At 41.9% G+C, this 21303-nt stretch overlaps 2 protein-coding genes across 8 annotated transcripts in view; one reads left to right on the top strand and one right to left on the bottom strand.

The window, feature by feature from the left end:
- Positions 1-15949, top strand: part of EIF5B (eukaryotic translation initiation factor 5B) — a 36286-nt gene extending 20337 nt beyond the window's left edge. The window contains exons 10-24 of one of the 2 annotated variants that reach the window (XM_071581952.1): positions 604-899; positions 1496-1603; positions 1735-1845; positions 2679-2746; positions 3896-4037; positions 5620-5751; positions 7022-7204; positions 7331-7492; positions 9675-9806; positions 11025-11156; positions 11270-11346; positions 11467-11631; positions 12590-12728; positions 13282-13443; positions 14244-15949. In XM_071581952.1, coding sequence (XP_071438053.1) covers positions 604-899; positions 1496-1603; positions 1735-1845; positions 2679-2746; positions 3896-4037; positions 5620-5751; positions 7022-7204; positions 7331-7492; positions 9675-9806; positions 11025-11156; positions 11270-11346; positions 11467-11631; positions 12590-12728; positions 13282-13443; positions 14244-14351 — 2117 coding nt within the window. In that variant the 3' untranslated portion in view covers positions 14352-15949. Of the gene's footprint in view, positions 1-600; positions 900-1495; positions 1604-1734; positions 1846-2678; positions 2747-3895; positions 4038-5619; positions 5752-7021; positions 7205-7330; positions 7493-9674; positions 9807-11024; positions 11157-11269; positions 11347-11466; positions 11632-12589; positions 12729-13281; positions 13444-14243 lie in introns of both variants that reach the window. The other variant, XM_071581944.1, reaches the window with a different exon arrangement.
- Positions 15950-17527: 1578 nt separating this feature from the next.
- Positions 17528-21303, bottom strand: part of REV1 (REV1 DNA directed polymerase) — a 57763-nt gene continuing 53987 nt past the window's right edge. For all 6 annotated transcript variants that reach the window (XM_071581769.1, XM_071581704.1, XM_071581612.1 and 3 more), the window contains 4 exons: positions 20802-21013; positions 20474-20633; positions 19512-19614; positions 17528-17941 (listed from right to left, as the gene is read on the bottom strand). In XM_071581769.1, coding sequence (XP_071437870.1) covers positions 17830-17941; positions 19512-19614; positions 20474-20633; positions 20802-21013 — 587 coding nt within the window. In that variant the 3' untranslated portion in view covers positions 17528-17829. The remainder of the gene's footprint in view (positions 17942-19511; positions 19615-20473; positions 20634-20801; positions 21014-21303) is intronic.

The following is a 21303-nucleotide window of genomic DNA, read 5'->3' as shown; positions in this document are numbered from 1 at the left end:
TCTTATGATTTCTGAAGTAATTACAGCTGGGAAGCTTTCAAAGAAAGAAAGAGACTTTTTGATAGTTCTTTGAGTTTGTTTACTGAAGAATTCCGCTGGAAAGTATTAATCTTCTCTGAACAGGCTAGGAAAATGTTAAGGTGAGATTTTTTTATTGGTGTAGAAGAGACCATTTGTTCTGATTATGTCTGCTTAAATTTGCATTTCTGATCAGTAGGATACAGAATCTATATTGTAGCAAATTTGGAGTATTTTTGCTTTCTTTTTAAATGTGTTGATGCATTCATTCATTTATGAAGTGCACACAGCTTTAAAGGATGTCACTGTGTCTGAATATTTGCTATAATGTCAAGCATAAATGCGCTGATAATATTCTTTCCCCCACCCCACTCTGCTTGCCTGGATTCTAAACACAAATTAGCAGCTCTGAACATGAAACACTATTTTTACATTGCAAGTTGAAAAATAATCTTAATGAGCACATATTGTAGCACCTAATCTCTCCTCACTCTTCTATAGTAGTCCCTCTTTTGCTTTTTGGTGCCATCTCCCCCATAAGTGTGAATTTAATAGAGAATTTTTACTTTAAATTTTTTTTAGCAGAGAGCAAACCTGTCCATATTGAAGTCAAAGAGCAAAATGAAGTGGATGAGGAAGAGGAAGAAGAAGAGGAGGAGGAGGAAGAGGAAGAAGAGAGTGAAGAATCTGAAGACAGTGAGGGCAGTGAAGATGAGGATGAAAAGACTTCAGATGAGAGAGAGACAGACTCCCAAGCTATTGGAAAACAATCTATGGAAAAGAAGCTCAGCAAGGAAATCAGCTCTGATTCTGAGTATGACTCTGACGATGATCGCACTAAGGAAGAGCGCGCTTACGACAAAGCTAAACGGAGAATCGAGGTAATGAGATGCAATTGGACTCTTGTGTTGTATAAGAAACAATTTTCAGTTAATTGAAAAGCCTTTTTGTCAAATTTGTCAAAATGATGGCTGCATCAGGACAAATTAGGCAGATCCACAAGTTGTGTTAAATAAGAAGAAAACCACCTGATTTTGTCTGAAGAATTTGTTTTTAGACAACTTGACCACAAAGATGACAACTTCAGAGATGTTCCTCTCCACCTCTCTCCCTCTTGGAGAAAGGGGCTTTTACCCTTTACAGGTAGACATTTTCAAGTTTTAAGAGGTGCGTCTAAACTGTTAAACACTTTTGTGGCCGCTGATGTTCTTGGTTTCTTCACCCAAGATGCTTCTTCAGAATGCACCATGAACTCAGCTACCTATTAGTGTATACAGTAACTTAGCCTATTAGACTGTAGGCAAAACCAAACAGAAACTTAACAGTTAGGTGAAAATTTTTGACTTTTTGACAGACCTTGAACTGCCTTGAAAATGTAAGTCCTGCAGTTATCACTGTGTTTTTTATATGTAATTGAGTCAAGAGGTGAACTGTGGTTTTTGGTTTATACTTACCAATTATTGTGTCTTTTATGTAGAAGCGACGAGCTGAAAACAGCAAAAATATGAACACGGAAAAGCTCAGAGCACCAGTCATCTGTGTCCTGGGGCATGTAGACACAGGAAAGACCAAAATTTTGGATAAGGTAGGGTGTGGAGTGTGAAGGCACTGCCTGTGTTTTGTTCGTGCATGTGTTTCTTTGGTTGAAGACTGAAAGAATTAAAGAGAACTGTAGTCTGTTAGATGTAAGTATTTCTGACCTTTTTTTGTCTTCAGCTGCGCCACACTCACGTGCAGGACAGCGAGGCTGGTGGCATCACCCAGCAGATTGGGGCCACCAATGTTCCCCTTGAAGCTATTAATGAGCAAACCAAGATGGTGAAAAACGTAAGTTATGGCACTTCAACAACTGTTTCTTAAAAGTTATGGAATGTAAACTAATTAAGGCATTGTGACATTTCCTGGCATGGACAGATGTACTTACCCCCATGTCTAATTTTGGGGTTGTTTTGGGTTTTTTAATTCCTATCCTTCCCCCACCAAAGGAGAGGCTGTCTCGTTTTTCACTTTAGTTGGTATGTTTTGTTTCAGTTAATGCATTGCCCCTTCCTCATGGAAATATTTAAATACTGCTTACTCTGTTTTGGACAGTGCATATATGTGCATAGACTGCTTATTTGTCAGTATTTTGATTGTAGATTGACTTGAAATCTACTGAGTATATTTTCTGTAAAAACTTACCATTTGCTGAATGTGCTGAAATTGGGCCAATTCTCGGGTGGTTAATTTTGTCGTGTTACAGAAATAGCAACTGTTCTGTATTGCTTGTTTTAGATACTATATCCTATTTTGCTTGCAGCAGCAGCTGACTAAAAAGCCTTGGTAGTGATGGCTTTTTCCATGATTTCATTTAATTTATTAAATATGTAAAGTCAGGGGAGAGGAGAAAATCATCAAGACAAGGATGATAAATCTCACTACTCTGTAGGCTGCCTTGTCTTACATGGTTTAGCTGAGCTTATGGACACTTGAATGTGCTCCTTCCCTTTTAATATTGAAATGAGCTTTGACTGATTTGGGTTATGGAGGCTGATGCCTTTTTTAACATATGTATCTGGGTTTTGGAAGTGCAGGCTGTCAGTAATGTTGCCAACCCTTACTTTGTCTGTTTTTAATTCCTGTGTGATCACTATAAAATAGCTAATAATTTGAAATGTTAGTTTGACAGAGAGAACATAAAAATTCCAGGCATGCTGATAATCGACACTCCAGGACACGAGTCTTTCAGGTAATGTTTTCTCACAATGTTGTGCTTCTCAGAAGTGATGGCTAAAGCATCTGGATGTATTTTTAATGCAGTGCAAGGTCTTTGCTAATTCATGGTGTTAGTTCTCACCTGAAAAAAAGCCCAACAAAACCAACCTAAAGTAGAAAAATAACTAGATTTGTTTCATTTGCAGGTGCATTTTTTTATCTGGTTAATTGCTGGCCTTTTATGAGTGGTTAATTTTCTGTCTTCCTGCCAACTGAGCTATGAATATCTGAAAAAGCTGTAAATAAATAGTTAGTGTAAGAGATTAGATGGAAGCAGGAAGCTAGCTGGGGAAGAAAAGGTGAGAATTTCAGGTGACCTAAGTACTCTGCTATGAAGCACTAAAACTTCTGTCCCAGTCTCCTGTTCATGGTGTCACTGTGAAGGTAACTGAGTTCGTAAGACTGGAAGCCACTAATTGCACAAGTGATCCGAGTCTTGGCAGAGTTCCAGTGCTGTCCAGGAACCCTGGAGGGGGGCAGGCAGGCAAGCCACTGAATCAGCTTTAGGGTGAAACATGACGTGCACAACTGAACTCAGTGGGATGAGGTCTCCAAACCAAAGGATTAAGGCGTAGTGGCATTCTTCAGTATAAACCTCTGCAAGCATTGCAAGGCCATGGGGTGAGGCACTTGGTAATGTCCAGGTCAGTACCTGGCATTGTACTGCTTGCAGCTCTTCCATCTTCTAGCCAGGTTTTGTTTGGCACCAGAGATGTGATAATCTGTTTATACTGCATAAAATGGTGAAAGTGTTTATGTAGCATTGTATAACGAAAAGTCTTTCTCAGATTTTGCATCCCTGTATTTCACTGTAACTGTCTCAGTTCTGTCTCAGAAAACAATCAGAACATATTTTATATTGTCATAAAATGAGAACTATTGGGAGAATAATAGTTTCTTATTTTTTCTTATGCATGCTTTAATAAATTCTGTTAAATTTGCCAAGTGTAATTTGAATATTTTTTTATATAGTTGACATTTTTGAGGGGAAATAACTACTTAATCAGCAGTTTTAGCTTTTTGTTTGTCAGTGTGAGTTTGACATTGTACTTGGTGTTTTTATTAAAATTCTGTTGCTACATGACTGGTTTTTTTTTCTCTTTCCTGCCTTTTAATCCCACAGCAATCTAAGAAATAGAGGAAGCTCACTCTGTGATATTGCTATACTTGTAGTTGACATCATGCATGGTTTGGAGCCCCAGACAATTGAATCAATAAATCTGCTGAAATCAAAGAAGTGCCCCTTTATAGTAGCTCTCAACAAGGTAGGGGAGCTTTCTACTCTAACAGTGTATTTCTCTGTTCTGAAAATGTATTTGGCATTTGACAATTGTCTGTTTTCTTCCTTGAACTGGAATCGTTTGTGTAGAGTCTGAAGTGGTGGTTCTTGTATCCTGTGTTTCCAATTTTTCCTGTCCTTGGTACCACAGTGGCTTTACAGGAGCTTTGCTGAAGAGTCAGTTCTTGGATCCTTACTGATACATTTTGTTACCTTATGGAACTTCTGTGTATGACTCACATTTCTGGAAGTGGTACTGCAGTTGTGTTTTTTTCACTTGTACCTGTTCATGTGGATTTTTGTGCCTTTTCTGATAAAATTCAAACAGAAGCTTCAAGTTGAAAAGTCACACTTTATTTTAGCTGCTGATATTTTTTAGTTTGACTTGAAGGCAAGGCTGACTTTAAGCCCTTAGAGCAGTGATGTTCATCACTAGTGCAAAGTGTTTCAGGCTTTGCAATATTAGATGGTAAATTAGCCAGTAATTTTCAGCCCTGTTTTAGACATCCTGTGCATGAGAAACTTTGCTGCCTGGTTCCAATGACTTGATGAATTATATATAATTCATATGAATACATATATGGATTATCTGTATGGAGATTACTTGTGTCCAGTGACTTTGGAAACCATCTGACATGCTGACAGGGAACTATCAGAAGACTATTCATGTGCAGTGTAAAAATTGAAGTATATTTCAAAAAATGAAAGGAGCATTAAGATTGAAGGTGGTTGGAACTGAGTAGGCCATTAATCTCATTGCTGAAAACAGCTGTTTTTTTAAAAGAACCCAAACAACCTACTGGACGGAGAGGTGTTAAGGCCTTGTAGAGACTTCTGGCTTGGTCAGACACCAAGGCCCTTTTGCTGCTGTCACAGGCTTATGGTGAGCCCGAGACTAAATAGCCAAAAGTTCTTGCATTTCAAGTTATAATTGTATTATTTGACCAAGTTTTAATCCATTTTCTTAGGATGTAGTTTTGGTTTTGTACAGCAGGTGTAATAATTTCTTGGACTAAGTCCATCCTGCTTTGGAACATTACTTGGGGAAGTGTTTCTGAAGTACAGTTGTGTCTTTTGAACAACCCACTGTGGTCCCTTCTCTGTAGCAACAGGGGAAGGGGTCCAAATTCACTAATAAGTTTTGAAAGTCATACGTAAAACTAGTAGAGTCTCTTCAGGAAAAAACCCTAAAAACCTTCATGATTTTGGGTTTTTTGTGTGTGTGTATATGTGAAGCTATACATGGATCTGTTTCTTTTGAATGTTTTATCTTAAATTTAATGTAATTAATGCACATAAACTTTCCCCATATGAATCTAGGTTATTATAGCTTGAATTTTAAAAGCCTGAAGTAGTATTGCTCTCCTGAAATAATGTCTGATATTGGGTAAATATATAAACAAGAACTAAATAGAGCAGCTAAAGCAAATAAAAAAAGTTACGATTGCTGGAGCAGATCGATGGCTGGCCAAGTTGGCCTGTCAAGTATTTCTCACAGATAAGGGGGCATAAGCATAAAGATGGCCCTCACTCAGCTGCATAAGGTGACATCCTGCTGTGTTTTCAAGATTGACAGGTTATATGACTGGAAAAAAAGCCCAGATACAGATGTGGCTGTCACGTTGAAGAAGCAGAAAAAGAATACGAAAGACGAGTTTGAGGAACGTGCAAAAGCTATCATAGTGGAGTTTGCAAAACAGGTAGGTTGGAATATTCAAGGCTCTTTGCTTAACAAAAGGGATAGTAAATGGGGTGGGTGGGGTGGTGTGTGTGAGTTTGTCTTGGAGTTGTGTGTATTTTTTGTTTTGTTTTTTCCCCTTTCCACAAAACAGAATATCAAGAAAACTGATCAAGTGTTGCATCTCTTTTGACGTGTTGGTGTTTACCTCTAATAAAACAAACTGTTGTTGTTACATTAATCTATTTTAACTGCTTGTCTTGGTTTGAGCTGGCAAAACACCAACTGCCCAACACAGAGAGTTAGAGCCTCCCTCCCCCACACCGAGAAAAGGGAGAAATGAAAAAAACTCTGGAAACTCAAACTAGGTTTATGCTTTAGCTAATTATATATATTTATACAGAAAAAATTAAAAGCAAACTACAATATAAAACACACACAAGTGAGAAATAACAAGAAATAATTTCCCACTCCCCGGTGAACACAAATCTCACTATTTTAACTACAGATTATTCCAGAGAACTCAATTCCCCAGAGACAGACTTAAGCAGAGAGAAAGATTAGGAACAGACATTTTACTCCCCTAAGATAATGTGATGGTGTGCTGGTGCTCTGGGCCTGGGCCTCCTGTCCCTCCTGGGATGGCAGGGTACTTCCTTCTGGGACTACAGCTACAAAGGAACTGACCAAACCACTCCCACACTGGCTCTTACACTTTGAGATCATGTTGGAATATGGTATGGAACACTATTGGCTGGAAGAAGTCAGCTGTCAGCTAGGTCAGCCCAGCTCAAGTCAGCCGACAGTCTCAGGCCTAGTCTGAAATCTAAAGCCTAAATTTAGGCCTGCTTAGGTAAGCCCATAACGCTGCTCCATCTTTAAAAGTGTTAGTTTGGAGAAAAGTAGCTGATCGCTGTGCATGGTCATGAATAGCAGATGAAGTTTTCTGTCCCTGTTCTTTCTGTCTTTGGAAACAGCCTGAGAGAATCCCATCTGTCTCTTTTTCCCTTGGATGTTGGCAGGGTATGAATCACATCAGTTCTGGGAACTTCTTTGGTTTGTGACATATGATGCTGTTAGAAGCTAGATGAGCTAATTAGCTGTGTAGAGTTACCCCACACTGCTTCCAAGTGTGGATTGAGGCTCTGTGTTCCACAGAATACTGTCAGTAGCAGTGTTATTTTTTAAAATTGGGCTTAAAAAATGAAGTGGTGCTTGACTGGGGTTGAATGTTACTGTTAATACTGATGCGTGTATGTTTTTCCCTGTGTAACTATTAATCCTGATTCCAGGGCTTGAACGCTGCCTTGTTTTATGAGAATAAGGATCCCCGCACTTTTGTTTCTCTTGTACCTACCTCTGCTCACACAGGGGATGGCATGGGAAGCCTGATAGCTCTTCTCGTTGAGCTCACGCAAACTATGCTGACCAAGAGACTGGCTGAGTGTCAGGAGCTGAGAGCTCAGGTCATGGAGGTAATCCAGCAGCTCCTCCTTGAAATCCATTAGAGATTTCTCCCTTCCCTCCTCCCTTCTTTCTGATGAAAAATTGTGTGTTCTAAGTACTTAAATGGGAAGTAACTTTTTTCCCCTTCCATTCAGGTTAAAGCACTGCCAGGCATGGGCACCACCATAGATGTTATTCTGATCAATGGGCGCCTGAAAGAAGGAGACACCATTATTGTGCCTGGGGTAGAGGGTCCCATAGTAACTCAGATTAGAGGTCTGCTGCTGCCTCCTCCCATGAAGGAGCTACGAGTTAAGGTATGACAGCTGGGTTTAGTGTACTGACATTTACCACCAGGAGAAAAAATGAACCAAGCTTTATAAAAAATGAGAATGTTGTAGAGTGCAGTTATATTAACAGTATTTAAGGGTGCCTTCAAAGGCGAAGGCAGTGCACATATGGTGGGTTTTGTGAATGTAATTGTATGTACCTATTAGTGTGTGTGTTGTTACAGCAGTAGCAAAGAAAAGGCTCGAGGAATTATCTTGCAGTGAGGGTTAGGATGTGCATGCTTTAATAAGGGATTGAAGGAAGTGGCTGTGTGTGAGGGAGATACCCAATACAAATGGAAACTGGAGTACACTGGTACAGTGATTTCTGAGTTAAAGCTGCATTACTCATAAAAGTGATTTTTTTAAGGAACGAATCATATACACTTAGGTTTGAGAAATGTGAACAAGTCAGTTTCTAGGGCTGTTTGGTGAGTGGCAGTGACCAGGACTTCTGCACAATATGCAACCTCCTGGCATTTTTGGAGGTTTTGCTTTCATGGTGTTACTAGCCTGAGGAGCGACACTGAATTTGAGATCTTCCCTGTATGGCTTTCCATAAAATGAGGATGTGATGCAGAAACAAAAGGTTATAAATAAATTAGTACATATATTAAGATTAATGCATACAATTCAAACTTGATTAAAAGAGCTGATTTTTCCTGTTTAAAAGGGAGAGAAGAATTGGCTGCACAGATTTTAAGGCAAAAAAACCCATACAGATAACCTATGTGAATATAATAGGATCAGCCTTAAAGGTTTGGTTCAGGTGTAAAATGAGTGTCCCTTCAGGCCACTGTAGTCCTTAGTGTTTAATCTTAGTTTCATCCTGCAAATGTAGATACTCTGTAAGCACTATTAATAATTGCTGGGCCCTGTGTTCACATCTGTGTTCTCCCTCTGTTGAGGCTGTCGTGGCCTCAGAGGTGCTGAAGGGTGAGGTATTGGTGCAGTACTGGTGCTGAGGTGGAAGCTGAACAAGAGCCTCTTGACCTTTAAGAAGGCTCTAAGTAGCAAGACAAGCCCTTCTTTCCACTTGGCCAGCTCATCAGATGTGGGGTGGGACAGACCCTTTGGAGAATCTAAGGCTTCCTGCTCTGGAGTGCAGCTTTACAGTAACACCTCAATAATGGCTAGAGACTGACAAAAGGGAAATGGATGTTTATACTTAGGTTTTGTTCTCTGCGTGGTAGGAAGCTGATTAATATGTTCTGCTACTGTGGGGAATGAATTGAAAGTGTTTGCTTCCCTTTATTGAAAGCAGAAGATAAACTGGTGTGTGAAACTCAGAGACTGCAGGTTTTTTGTGGGACTGAGTAGCAACGTAACATCAACATCTTCACATGAGTTTCTGCTCTTGAACCTACCTGGGGAATCTGCTGGATGTTTTTGCAGCAGGTAGTGAGGATGCATTTTGATTCAGCTTCTTCATGTGGAATGGTCATCCTTGAAATAAGGTGGAGGGCTAAAGAATAGAAGCTTGCAGGAACAAAGTGCTTATTGAAGAAGTTGAAGATGCATTACAGTTTAGGAAAAGGGTCAGACACCTAAACAAAAGAAAGAAACAAACTAGGAACTTCCAACATCTATTTAAAGATCTTCAGGAAATAACTGGGTTTGTTATGCCTCGGGGCCATGTCCTGAGTGTGGAAAGATCTTTGAGGTTCCCCTGGATGGGGAGGAGCACCTGTGGAAATTGAGCATGGAACTGTGCACATGAGAAGGCTGAATGGGAGGCCTCCAGTGAGAGAGAGAGACAGCCCTTCCTGCACAGAGCCCTGGGCTGTGCATCAGCTGAGCGTTCCTGCTTTACTTGAGCTGTTGGCATCTTCCCCTCACTTCCATATGGGTTTACTAGCAAGTAGCTGCCTATTGCTGCTTGGTCTTTTCTAGCCTATGTTTCTTTTTGGCCCCTTTCTGTTTTTGGATGATTTCCCTTGCCCTGCCCTGCTTTGGCAGTGGCAGAGGGGTATCTGAAGGAGAGGACTGTGCAGACAGGAACATGCAAGTGCAAAGCAATCACTGATGAAAGATGGGAGCTGCTGCTCTTCACTGTCATGCTCTCTGCCATGCCTGTGGGTTGCAGTTTCTTGAGTTGCTCAGCACTGTGTTGTGTTGCTGTGCACTACTGACATGAACTCTTTGCTAGTGTGTATATTCTCTTTTTCAGAACCAGTATGAGAAGCACAAAGAGGTTGTTGCTGCTCAAGGTGTGAAAATTCTTGGGAAAGATTTGGAAAAAACATTGGCTGGTTTGCCATTGCTTGTAGCTCATAAAGAGGATGAAGTCCCAGTCCTCAAGGTGAGTTGGCTGATGTTGAAATACAACACACTGAGGGTAACTTGAGTTCTCTGGTGATGAAGCTCTTTCACATGTTGAGAGCTCAGTACACAAGTAGCAGCTTTCTGGTTGCTTTGCAAACTGTTCCAGCAATGTGCTGTAGCCTTGTGTCCATGTGAAGCTTTGGCAGTGGGATGTTTTTAGTGTCTTGACCATTACCTTTTTCCCTGATCCTTTGCTGGGGTATCTGTGCTGGTAGAATAAGGTTTGAAAACAAGTTATGATGGCACAGTTTGACTGTTAACTACTGATCTGGTATGTGTGGTAAGTTATGCATATATTCTAATTGAATTATATTAGGTGCACACCTGCTAGTGGAGTTCTTCAAACTGTCATAATTGCAATGCTGACTTAAGACTTGTGTAATAAATTTCTGAAATTTCTGAATTTCTCCACTTAAAAATGGTGGAGAAAAAGATGTAGTTATCCTAATATCAAAATTGAGATGAGATGCTACTGTTCTCCAAAGGCTGGAAGTTATTTTAAAAAGAAAACACCTGTGTTAATAACTTACTTTTAACTGTAGTTTTATTTTAGATTTTTGTCTACTTGTTTGTGCCTCTAAAGGGAGGTTAAACTTACGGGATGCCCAAACACAAAGCTTGTTGCTGGATGCACACAAGAATGTATACGAAGTGTACTACTAGTACTAGATATGTCTCAGGTTTAGAAGGCCTGGTATCTGGAAAAGTGTGGTGTTTTGGCTCCTCTGAAAGCAGAAAAATGATCTTGCTGCTCTTGCATCCTGTTTTGTACCCAGGCCTTAAGAGCTTTAAGAATCCTTTGTAGCTCATGGTTTTAGGTGTCAGCTCTTGCCGTGGATCCTCAGGCAGCCAAAGGCATCACCACACACAGAATGTTTGCTCAGTCCTGCCAGCAGACAGTGCAGAGGCATGTGCATTCTGCAGGGAAACGTTACTGACTCCCAAGATGGGCGTTTGCTCTGTTTCGTATGATCACCTTCTCACAGAATCCTCAGGTCTAGTTCAGCTTTTCTAATGGCAGAAACAATCACAGGGCTGTGTGTGAGTTACACTGCACATCTGAGTTGGGACCCATCAGTGTGGCTGTCACACACGTTCAGCAGCTCACCCACAGGAAGACTTTGTACCCTGAGGCATAAATAGCAAGAGAACTAAAATTTCCTTTTCTTTCTCCTTTTTTTTTTTACTTCTAAAGGATGAACTAATACATGAACTGAAGCAAACACTGAATGCAATCAAATTAGAAGAGAAAGGTGTCTATGTCCAGGCTTCTACTTTAGGCTCTTTAGAGGCATTACTTGAATTTCTTAAAACGTCAGAAGTGCCAGTAAGTACTTCCGTGCTGCATCTGATTGATGTTGGTTGTATGTTTTAGTCAGTAACTCTTTCCTTTTGTCTCAGAAAGTTTAGTGACTTGATTTATGTGGCTTTCTCCAACAGTATTCAGGAATTAATATAGGTCCTGTCCATAAAAAAGACGTCATGAAGGCATCAGTTATGTTGGAGCATGACCCACAGTAAGTACCTTTGCTTTACTCTGTTGATGAACGTGTGGTGGTGTTGCAGGAAGGCCCTGGCCCTCCTTAGCTCTGGTTCTGGGGTCTCTGGTAACCTGCTGGACTCACTTTTCCTTACAGGTACGCCGTCATTCTGGCGTTTGATGTGAGGATTGAACGTGATGCACAGGAAATGGCTGATAGTTTAGGAGTGCGTATTTTTAGTGCTGAAATAATTTATCACTTATTTGATGCCTTCACAAAATATAGACAAGACTACAAAAAACAGAAACAAGAGGAATTCAAGTAAGTATGAGCAATCATATTCTGGATGCTTTCTAAATAAGTGTGTTACTTATTTTAGTATAAATGAAACTGCATTTTACTTCTTGCTTCCTAATTACTGGTGGTGGGAAGGAAGTGGGGGATAGAACAATAAATTGGTAATTTTCAAGACTTTAGTGCTCCAGACTAACTGTTTACATCTGGATTAGGCTTAGTAGGGTGAGAGCTGTGAAAGTTGTGGAGCAGACACAAGATTCAGCTAGAACTGTTATGTAATACAGAGAGCTTTTATTAGGGCTTCTTTCTGCACTTGGCTTCTGTTCCTAGTTTGTGACAGATGTGTTAGTCCTGCAGAGTTAAGAAAAGAAAACTGAAGGGATTTGGATTCTGTTGTTTCACATTTATGCAATTCCAGTGTGGAGGGCTTAATTCTGACTGCAGTAACATGAATATGCAATCATGTAAGGATTTACAGGGACCCAAAAATAGTTTTTGGAGTCATTGGGTTATCCTCAATAAACTAATAAATGAAAATGTATTTCATTTCACATTGATCCCAATTTGATTATGTACACTTCAGCATTTAAATGTATTTGCTCACTTCACAAACAAAAATCTTGACATTTTGTAGTCCCTGTGATGGGTTGAGGCAGCAATACTTCTATTCCTGCGCTCTTCTTAAATGTGTTACTATACTGTAAAATTCCTAATCCTTCAGTCTTAGTCTAAGTTGAGCACCCAAGCCTGTTAATACAAAATCCATGCCAGCCATGCTTGATTATTGTCCCCTGTAGTTTCTGAAGACCAAGCATTGACTAGAATTAGCAAGTTCGGAAAAGAGGTTTTTTCCTGCTTGATTTCTGCTCAAGTGGCAGTCTTAGGATAAATGCCCAAGAAATGTGGGAGAAGGCAGAACTGCTCATGTTTCATACACTGTTCCAGTATCTCTTTCAAAGTGCCTTTTCTTGTCATCCTCTAGGCATATAGCAGTGTTTCCATGCAAGTTGAAAATACTGCCTCAGTTCATTTTCAACTCTCGTGACCCAATAGTGATGGGTGTGGTTGTGGAGGCCGGCCAGGTGAAGCAGGGGACTCCCATGTGTGTACCTAGCAAAAATGTGAGTGAGAGCCTCTTCCAAGGGGATGTTGAATCCACTGGGTAGTTCCTGGGACGATGCACCATGAAGTATTTGCATGCCTTTCCCCAGTGCACACATTTCTGGGAGATGATGACAGACCAAGTCTGTGTTCTGGTCATCAAGTATCCTACAGGTCTCTGCCAGAAGAGCTGAGCTGTGCAGCAGGACACAGGAAGCGAGGCCTGAGGGCACCTGCCAGTTGCCCCCTGCCTTCCCCACTTGCCAGTTCCTTGCTGTGGTACCAAGTAATGAGCACAGTTGTCATTCCTGGTAGCTACTAAGAGGGGAAGTCAACTCCTGGCACTTAAGGGATAACCAGTTGATATCCCAGATGAGCTGTGGGTGGTTGTTGCTGCCCTTTCCAGTACAGAGCTTACTGTGCCACATGTTTTGCTTTGCCCCTGCTGAGGAGGCAGCTCCACTAATGCTGCACTTCCTGCAGCAAGTCTGGGCATATAAATGGGAACTTAGGGAAGGGTGTGTGCACAGGGGATTTGTGGATGTGTGTTACAGCTGCTTCATTGTATTACAGTTTGTTGAAATTGGAATAGTTACAAGTATTGAAATAAACCATAAACCAGTGGATGTTGCAAAGAAAGGCCAAGAAGTCTGTGTTAAAATAGAACCTATTCCTGGGGAATCACCCAAAATGTATGGACGACACTTTGAAGCAACAGACATCCTCGTCAGTAAGGTAAGAGCAATCTGCATTTTTGGAGAGGGCTTAGGACAGAGTTGGCAGCTTGCTTGAAGTGGAACTGGTGCATGGAGCCTGAAAAACATGAGAGGAACTGTCCCTGGCAGACACTTGGAACAGGGCACGAGTGTGTGGCGTCGTTCAGTCAAATCCCTGCAGCCGTGGTTTGAGGTCTGCAGTGGTGCCCCTGCAGAGGCTGGAGGGAATGCTGGGCTGTGGCTGCAAACACCCTGCAGCTCACAGCACCGAGAGGGTAACATGCCACAGTGGCTCTTTGCAAACCACTGTCTGCAGCTGGTGCTCAGCTGTGCCCCAGGGCATCGCAGCTGGTGTTGGAAATTGTGCAACTGACCTGCTGCTGGGACACTGGGCTTGGAGGAGAGGATGATCCCTTGCTCAGTCTTTGGCTGTTGGAAGCAAAGCCACAGCTCTCCACACTCCTCACTGCTTCAGTCACGGTGTAAGGCAGTCCCTGCTGCACACACGCCAGGGGCCTGGCCCAGGACCTGGGATAGGGACAGGGAGGGGGTGATGGTCCTGGGGGCCCTGGTGGCAGCTGGAGACCTCTCCAGTTCTTGCCTTGCTGCATAAGGGTGGGGTAGTGTGTCCATCTGCAGACCCTCAAGACCAGGTAAGGGATGTGATGTGAAGGGAAATGAATGAGGTGGGTCATACAGCCCATCAGTAGCAAACCTGTGCACACTGATGCCCTTTCATCAGATAAATTGTTTCCAATGTACTGCAGCTGCCTCTAATATACCCGCATGTTTCTGATGGGTTTGCCTTGTGTGTTGCAGATCAGTCGTCAGTCCATCGATGCTCTGAAGGACTGGTTCAGGGATGAGATGCAGAAGTCTGACTGGCAGCTTATAGTAGAACTGAAGAAAGTGTTTGAAATCATCTAGATAACTTTTTACAGCAATGGGAGGCAGGAATAAAACGCACTTTTCCTGTTCTAAAAAAGTTACCAACAAAGTCGTGTATTGATGACTGTTGGATAAATGTGTGGGAGGAAAATATGTGGATAAAATGTTTTCCATGAGAAACCAAGAAATTTACACTGGTTTGACAGTGGTCAATTTACATGTTCCCATGGTTCCAATGTGCCTGTTCACCTCTCCTACTGCCCTTCCTAATACTGGCTGCTGTTTTAAAGTTTGCCCTTCCTTCTCTTACACCTTCTTTCCACCCTTTGTCCCTCCCTCCAAAATAAGATAAAATTGAATTTTTATTACAGAACTAAAGCTCTTTCACTTTTATACTGATGAGAGCAGTACTGCAGTATTTGATTAACCAGCTTCTGCAGACTTTGTGATTCTCGGGACATTTTTGATGTAAGAAGTACTTATTTATGCATACCTCTTCCTTTGACTTTCTTTTCCAACATTCTTCTGCTTTGTGCCTATAGAAATTTTTTTAAATAGAAAATTAGGCAATTGGGTATCTCTGTATTTGCTTTGTGTGAAACAATGTTGTAAGGCATAGCTGCCCACCTTTTACTGCTTGTACAGTTCATGGAAGTCGACCTGTAATCATTATAATGCAGAGCCACAAATAAAGGAGATGGACAGAGTGCAGCCCATTTGTTTCACAGTTTGCTTCAATAATCACTTTCACTCCATGGGCTGTGGCAGTTGTGGAAGGACCAGGCAAGGCCCTTGGCCTCTCTGCTTGGCCAAAAGGCAGAGGTGTGTTCAGCAAAGGCATTTCTTCCTCTGGCTGCACCTCCCTCTCCAGTGTGCACAGGGTGGTGATGTCCGTGATCCCGAGGCAGCAGAGTGGCAGGCACGGCACAATTCCTAGAGGAGTTTAGAGCTGGCATCTCCTCTCCAGCTGCTGCTCAGAGCGGTGAGAGCACCTGGGAACAGCTGCCTGATGGAGCCGTCGGGATGCGGCATCAGAGCTGCTGAGTCATCCGACACCGAGGGACTGACCCAGCTCCAAAGCGATGTTCTCTGTTGTGACCAGGAGTCAGCCTGTAATCCCAACGTTTTCCTGCCCCACCTTCCCTTATGCCTCCTGTCTCTGGGTATCTTACAGCTCATGTTGATGGGAGCAGAACAAATGCTCTTCAAAGGCACAAGCTGAAACAAAATCAAGAAGGATCTTTCATGCAGATGAAATTTTTAGCACTTACAAGAATTTAACTTGCAACAAGCAGTTTGATCAGATTTCCTCTGTCACTTAGATTAACTTTTTTTGTTGGAAAAATCTGAATGTTATAATTGGGATTGTGTGGACTCCATTACAAAGGTACAGTTAATAAGTCACCTCCTTTGCAAATGGAATTTAATTTACCAGAATTTTTTTTGGCTTAGACTTTAAACTTGCCATTGGAAAGGACCTTTTTAGGATGGTTGGTGGGTGGTGCAAATTCCCATTACTGGGTGAACAGAATTATCAGAGGGAGAAGACTGCATTTAATTGTTAAAATTTTGTTTTGCAAACTATGCAATCATAAAAACTACACTAATAAAAAGTTCTTAAGAACACAGATGTCAAACATTGTGATCTTGATGTATTCTTCGTTGTTTCCTCAAAGGTGGAATGGTGTTCTTCCCACCAGTGAAAGCTCTGGGAAAAGGCTTCCTGTTGGGGAACTTAAAATACAGAAAATACCATCACTAAAAGACTTTAAGGAAGCAGGTAACTGTTGACTTACATTTAAGGGCTTGAAACAGGGATCACAAAGGAAGGAAGTAGAACTAAACTACCCTGACTTAAGTAATACTGAATCTTTTAAAGAGGGGACTCTGACAGACCCAAACTAGAAACCAGTGGAAATTTGGATAACTTGGTTCAGGTAATGTAGATGTGGCTCTGCAAATGGATGCAAACCAGTGAGCACAATCAGGTGTTCATAGACATGGATCAGACCCCCCCTCAGCCTTCTCAAGGCTGAACAGTCCCAGCTCTCTCAGCCTCTTCTTGTATTACATAGGAAGCTCCACTCCCTTAGGCAGCTTTGGGGCCTGTGATGGGAGTTGCTCTCTATGTCCATATCTTGCTTGCACTGCACACAAAGGGGAACAATCTCTTCCCTTGGTTTCCTGGGGCTCTTTTTCCTTGTGCATCCTGGGATGCTGGTGCCTGCCTTTGCTGCAAGGGAATCTTGTTGTCCCAAGCAGGCCCAGGGCCTTCCCTGCTGAGCTGCTCTCCAGCACTTGGCCTGCAGTGCCAGGGCTGGCTCCTCCCTGTGAGCAAAACCTGGCACTGCTCTAGGTGGACCTTCCCAAGGTTCCAGCAGCCCATTGGTGTCTGGAAGCAGCATCCCTGTTCTGTCCTATAAGCCCATGCTGTGCCCTCAGCAAACGTGCTGAGGGTGCTCTGCCCCATCACCCAGGTGGTCAACAAAGATGATGCACAGCACTGCCTGCCCAGGTAGTTTCCAATCCACTTCTCTCTCCAGTCTATTCTTCATCAGCTTGTCCATGAGGAGATCTTATAAAAAGCCTTGCTTTACCACAGTGGGCCAAATATGACTGTACGAGGCTGGTGCACACATGGGAAAAGCAGACCTGCCCAAACACAACCTGCAGAGGTGCAAACACTCCCCTACCTGGGACACAAGAGCTGGAGCAATTTATTTCACTTCTGCTACTCACTACACCCCCTTTTGTAATGTTGCATAAAGGAAACACAGGCTGGGAAGAACGGGCATTTCGCAAGTGCTCTCTGTTGAGCAGGCAGAGGACAGATGCTCCATGTCAGCTCCTCCCTCGCTCCTTTGCAGGGCTGCTCTTGGGTGCCTGGTTTTCCTACAGAAGTACATGTGTCCAGAGGTGGCAGCACTTGGGCTTCAGCTGACACAGTGTGCTCTGGGAGCGGCTGGGCCATGCTGGTTTGAGCCTTTGAAGGATGAAACTGAAAATTAATTAATATTCTTCCCTCAGCTTGAAATCTGTAATAAAGTCAGTGGAGAAGAAACAAAACGTGACCAGGTGCATGTACAGCAGCTCTTCCATGTGTTGAGGCAGTGCCAACTTGGTGAAATTAATCAAAGCTGCAGCTTTAAGGAAAGGGGTCCACTATATTCAAACTGAAGCATCACAAAATAGAATCAGTACAAAAATATACATACAGTTCTTTATTAAACAACTGTAAACACTTCACTGTAAAAATCCATAAAACTTTATAAACAAACATTTTGTAAATAGATTCTATACTACAATAAAAGAATTTTAACACAATTATTTACATGCAATACTGACAAATTTGGCACTTTCTGAAAAGAAATGTACAAAACACTTTGTTGTTTAAAAAGAAATTTGAAATTATAAAAACTCAGGGCATTACTATCATGCACTTTGCAAATACCTCACAAGCACTTATGGCACAGCTAGCAGAGAGCTCCAGGCTCCCATCAAGCTCTTTTCTACAAGTTCAGATAACTTTCAATGTGCTTCCGTAAGTTTGTTGTAAAACTACCTGAACATTGTCAAGAATGAAGTCAAATGCCATATTCCAAACTGATTCCACAGATGACTGCATTAACCTGAGGGTGAAAAGGAAGAAGAGAGTGAAAATTACCATTACAGAAATCAGTCCTTTTTACAATCAGTTTTTGTCTTTGCACTGGAAAACAAGGTCACAGCAGTTGACCACAGATGTATTTTCATTCCCTCCTGGTACAGCCCTCCCTCTCCAGTGTGAAAGGCACCAAACAAAGCTCATCAATGCCACAGATGCCTCTGCCATGCCCTGGTGAATGTCTGGTGTGAGCAGTGTCACAGCAGACGGCAAACACTCATGTGTGGCGCTGGTGTGAGCCTGTGATAGGTGACCTTCCACCAACTTCCTATTGGAGATCAGAAATGACAGGCTCTTGGATTCTCATCCTTCCTTATCTCAAGACAGAGGCTATTCCTCTTCTTCCAACACATTTAAGTAATTTTTGGGGTCCTATATGGTGTTTATTGCTACAAACAGAACCCAATCATGGATGCCCACAGCGAGCTAAGTGTTACCTCTATGAATCAGCTGCCACTAGAAGAAAATTAAAGAAATGCCCAAGGAAAAGAAAGCAGCTCTGCACTCTCTAAATCCCCTTCTGGATCCCTCTATTGCATGAGACCAGAGGGTTTCTACACTTGGAGATCTGGAGGACATTAACAGCAGTAACAAATGGACAAGAGTGCATCATCCAGTTCCTGCCTCCTTGTCCTTGTTATGGCCCTTGCAGAGGCCATGGCCATCGGTGCAGAGCTCACATACAGGGACCAGGAGTAGGACATGATGCTTTCTGAAGTGTTTTATACAGAACTTCCTATACAAAATTCATAAAATGAAATTCATATTACAATTATGAATTACTATAGAAAATTCATAAAAGAGTTCACTGCACGGTGTGTTTTGCATCTTCTAGGGCCTAAAGACGTCCCATAATACGAAAGCCTAGTGAAGTCTGTACACTGCTGTTGTCTTTTAGGTGCTGTTTATTCTGTGAAATACATGTATTTCAGATCTAAACCACAGAAAGCTGAGCCCCACAGTTAAGCATCACTTAGTAAGCAAGTCAGAAATGGAATCTGGGCCTCCTGACTCATGGGTACAGTAATGGGAGCACAGTAACTCTGTAATAGGAATGGGTTCAGCTGGTTGGAGCATCTGGATACGGCAAGAGAATGAAGTCAGGTCTAAGGTGCCATGAAAAATTAATGAAAACAGGATGAAGAAAAGGAACAATGCCGATGAAAACTACATCCTTTGTCTAGAAACAAAAGACTGTTGCCCAGAGAAGTTACAGATGTCCCACCTCTGGAAGTGTTCAAGGCCAGGTTGGATGGAGCTCTGAGCAACCTGGTGGAGTGAAAGGTGTCCCTGCCCATGACAGGGGGTTGGAACTAGAGGATCTTTAAGGTCTCTCCCAACTCAAACTACTCTGTGATTCTATGAACTACTATTAAATGCTACCCCAGTTTTTAAATAAAATTTAAGCTTAAAATATTTATATTCATTAACATAATAACCGATGGGCTTGTGGCCTCACAGAGAAGCCATCTAATGTATGAATTTTAACAAAAATAGTCTAAAATATCACAAATTAAGTTAAGCAATTAAGTTACCTTTTCATGTACTTAACAACCAGATCTAACTTTTCCAAATCTTTTTCTTCAATTAGATCTGTACAATACTTCACAACCTGTAGAATGTCTTCTTCCATAGGATCTGTAATACAAAATCATTTAAAAAATGAGATCTTTAAGTATAGTTGGAACATAATCACAGAATAATGGGAATACAATAGAAATTCTGCAGTGTTAGTGCATCAGGGGCCTCCCTGACAATTGCTGTATTCCCACACCACCCCCCAACATCAGAAGGTGTGCACGTAACAGGACTGCCAGGTCCTGAAATATCTCTTTTGTAGCTCTCTTCCTTTTCTTCAATAAGAGCAACTGACAGACAAGCAAGCATTAACCAAAGGGAAAAGAGACTGGGATCTAAAATGGAAAGGTTGCTTTGAAACCCTTAAATAGTAATGTCCAGGGTACAAAGGTCATCAGACTTGCCATGCTGATGGTGACATGTATGTTAAATCAAATCGCAATTTAGCAACAGTGTCACACTTTGGCACTTTTTTTCCCTAGAGTTCTTTGCAGAAGTTATTTTGAGAAAAAACAAAAACCCTGCTCTCCACTCCTTTGCCTCTAAAATTACATCCTCATACAAGAGGAATTCCCTTTCAAGAGCTTTCCCAACCTAGTCCTTGTAATACATTGGTAAAATAAGGAAACCCTTCCACATAAGTAACATCAGGCCATAAGTCAAGGGCCTGACACATGGGTTGAAGAGAGAGCATTTAAAATTTCCAGATACTAAGTAAGACACAGGAGCTGGTAAAACCATGGAGTAAGAACTGATAGAAAGAATCAAGTTCCTCCAAGATTGCCAAAGCAGTAAGGTTTCAATGCTGCTGTGTAAGAAAGCAGTGAAAGGAAGGTGCAGAAGGAAGCACAAAGCGCCTACTAAAAGCAGCTCTCCTTGTGGCTGCATGCAGGAGGCCCCGTACCGTGACATCTCACACCTGAAATAGTTGTGATCCACTCCTTCAACAGCATCTTCACATCGTTGAACTCCACAGCTCCCGCCAGGTTTGGTGCCTGTGGCCGGAACACCCCCTGCTGCTTGGGGGTCTGCAGAGCTGGGGCGCCTGGAGAAGCTGAGGTTGATGGAACTGCTTCTGGCTGTTCCAAACACAAAAGTTGATAATAGTCAGTCTCACAAATATGGTACAACCATGTGTATATACACAGATAGGTGTCTAGGAAAGAGTCCAGTGAAGGACACCAGCTGCATTTAACGTGAACTAAGTGCAAACAAGCAGACAGCTTTACTGTTAGTGTTGAAAGTACCTGAGCAGCAGTTCCTTCTTGTTTCAAGAAACCATCTATTAGCTTCTGTGGGCTTCCAGATGTAGTTGGCATGTTTTTTGCAGGGCTACCAACATGTTTGTTTTTCAGAGGACTCTGAATCTTTTTTACGGGACTGACTGGATTTTTTTTCCGTATTTTTTTCTTATTTTTCATAGTTGTGTGCTTCAGATGTAGGAAAGGATTTTTTGACACTGAAAAACACAGGAATACTCCATGGTTGATACATTTGGAATTTAACACTTTTCCGTTGAAAGGGGAACTCTGTATCTGCCACAAAAATCTAAGGATCATTTGGGAGAACACAACCTAGACCAAGCAACTTTAACACTGACATGCGATTCCAGATCCTGGAAATGTTTTAAGTATTTGAGAAGCATTGCTAGGCATTTGTGTACATGGGGGATACTCAGCTATTTGTAAGCCTTTTAATAAGGAGCATTTCAGTACTTGCATATAAGCAGCTGGTACATCTGAAGCCCAC

The sequence above is a fragment of the Pithys albifrons genome, chromosome 1, assembly GCF_047495875.1.
Source record: "Pithys albifrons albifrons isolate INPA30051 chromosome 1, PitAlb_v1, whole genome shotgun sequence".
Classification (NCBI taxonomy): Eukaryota; Metazoa; Chordata; class Aves; order Passeriformes; family Thamnophilidae; genus Pithys; species Pithys albifrons.
This window is presented reverse-complemented; position numbering and strand designations above follow the sequence as displayed.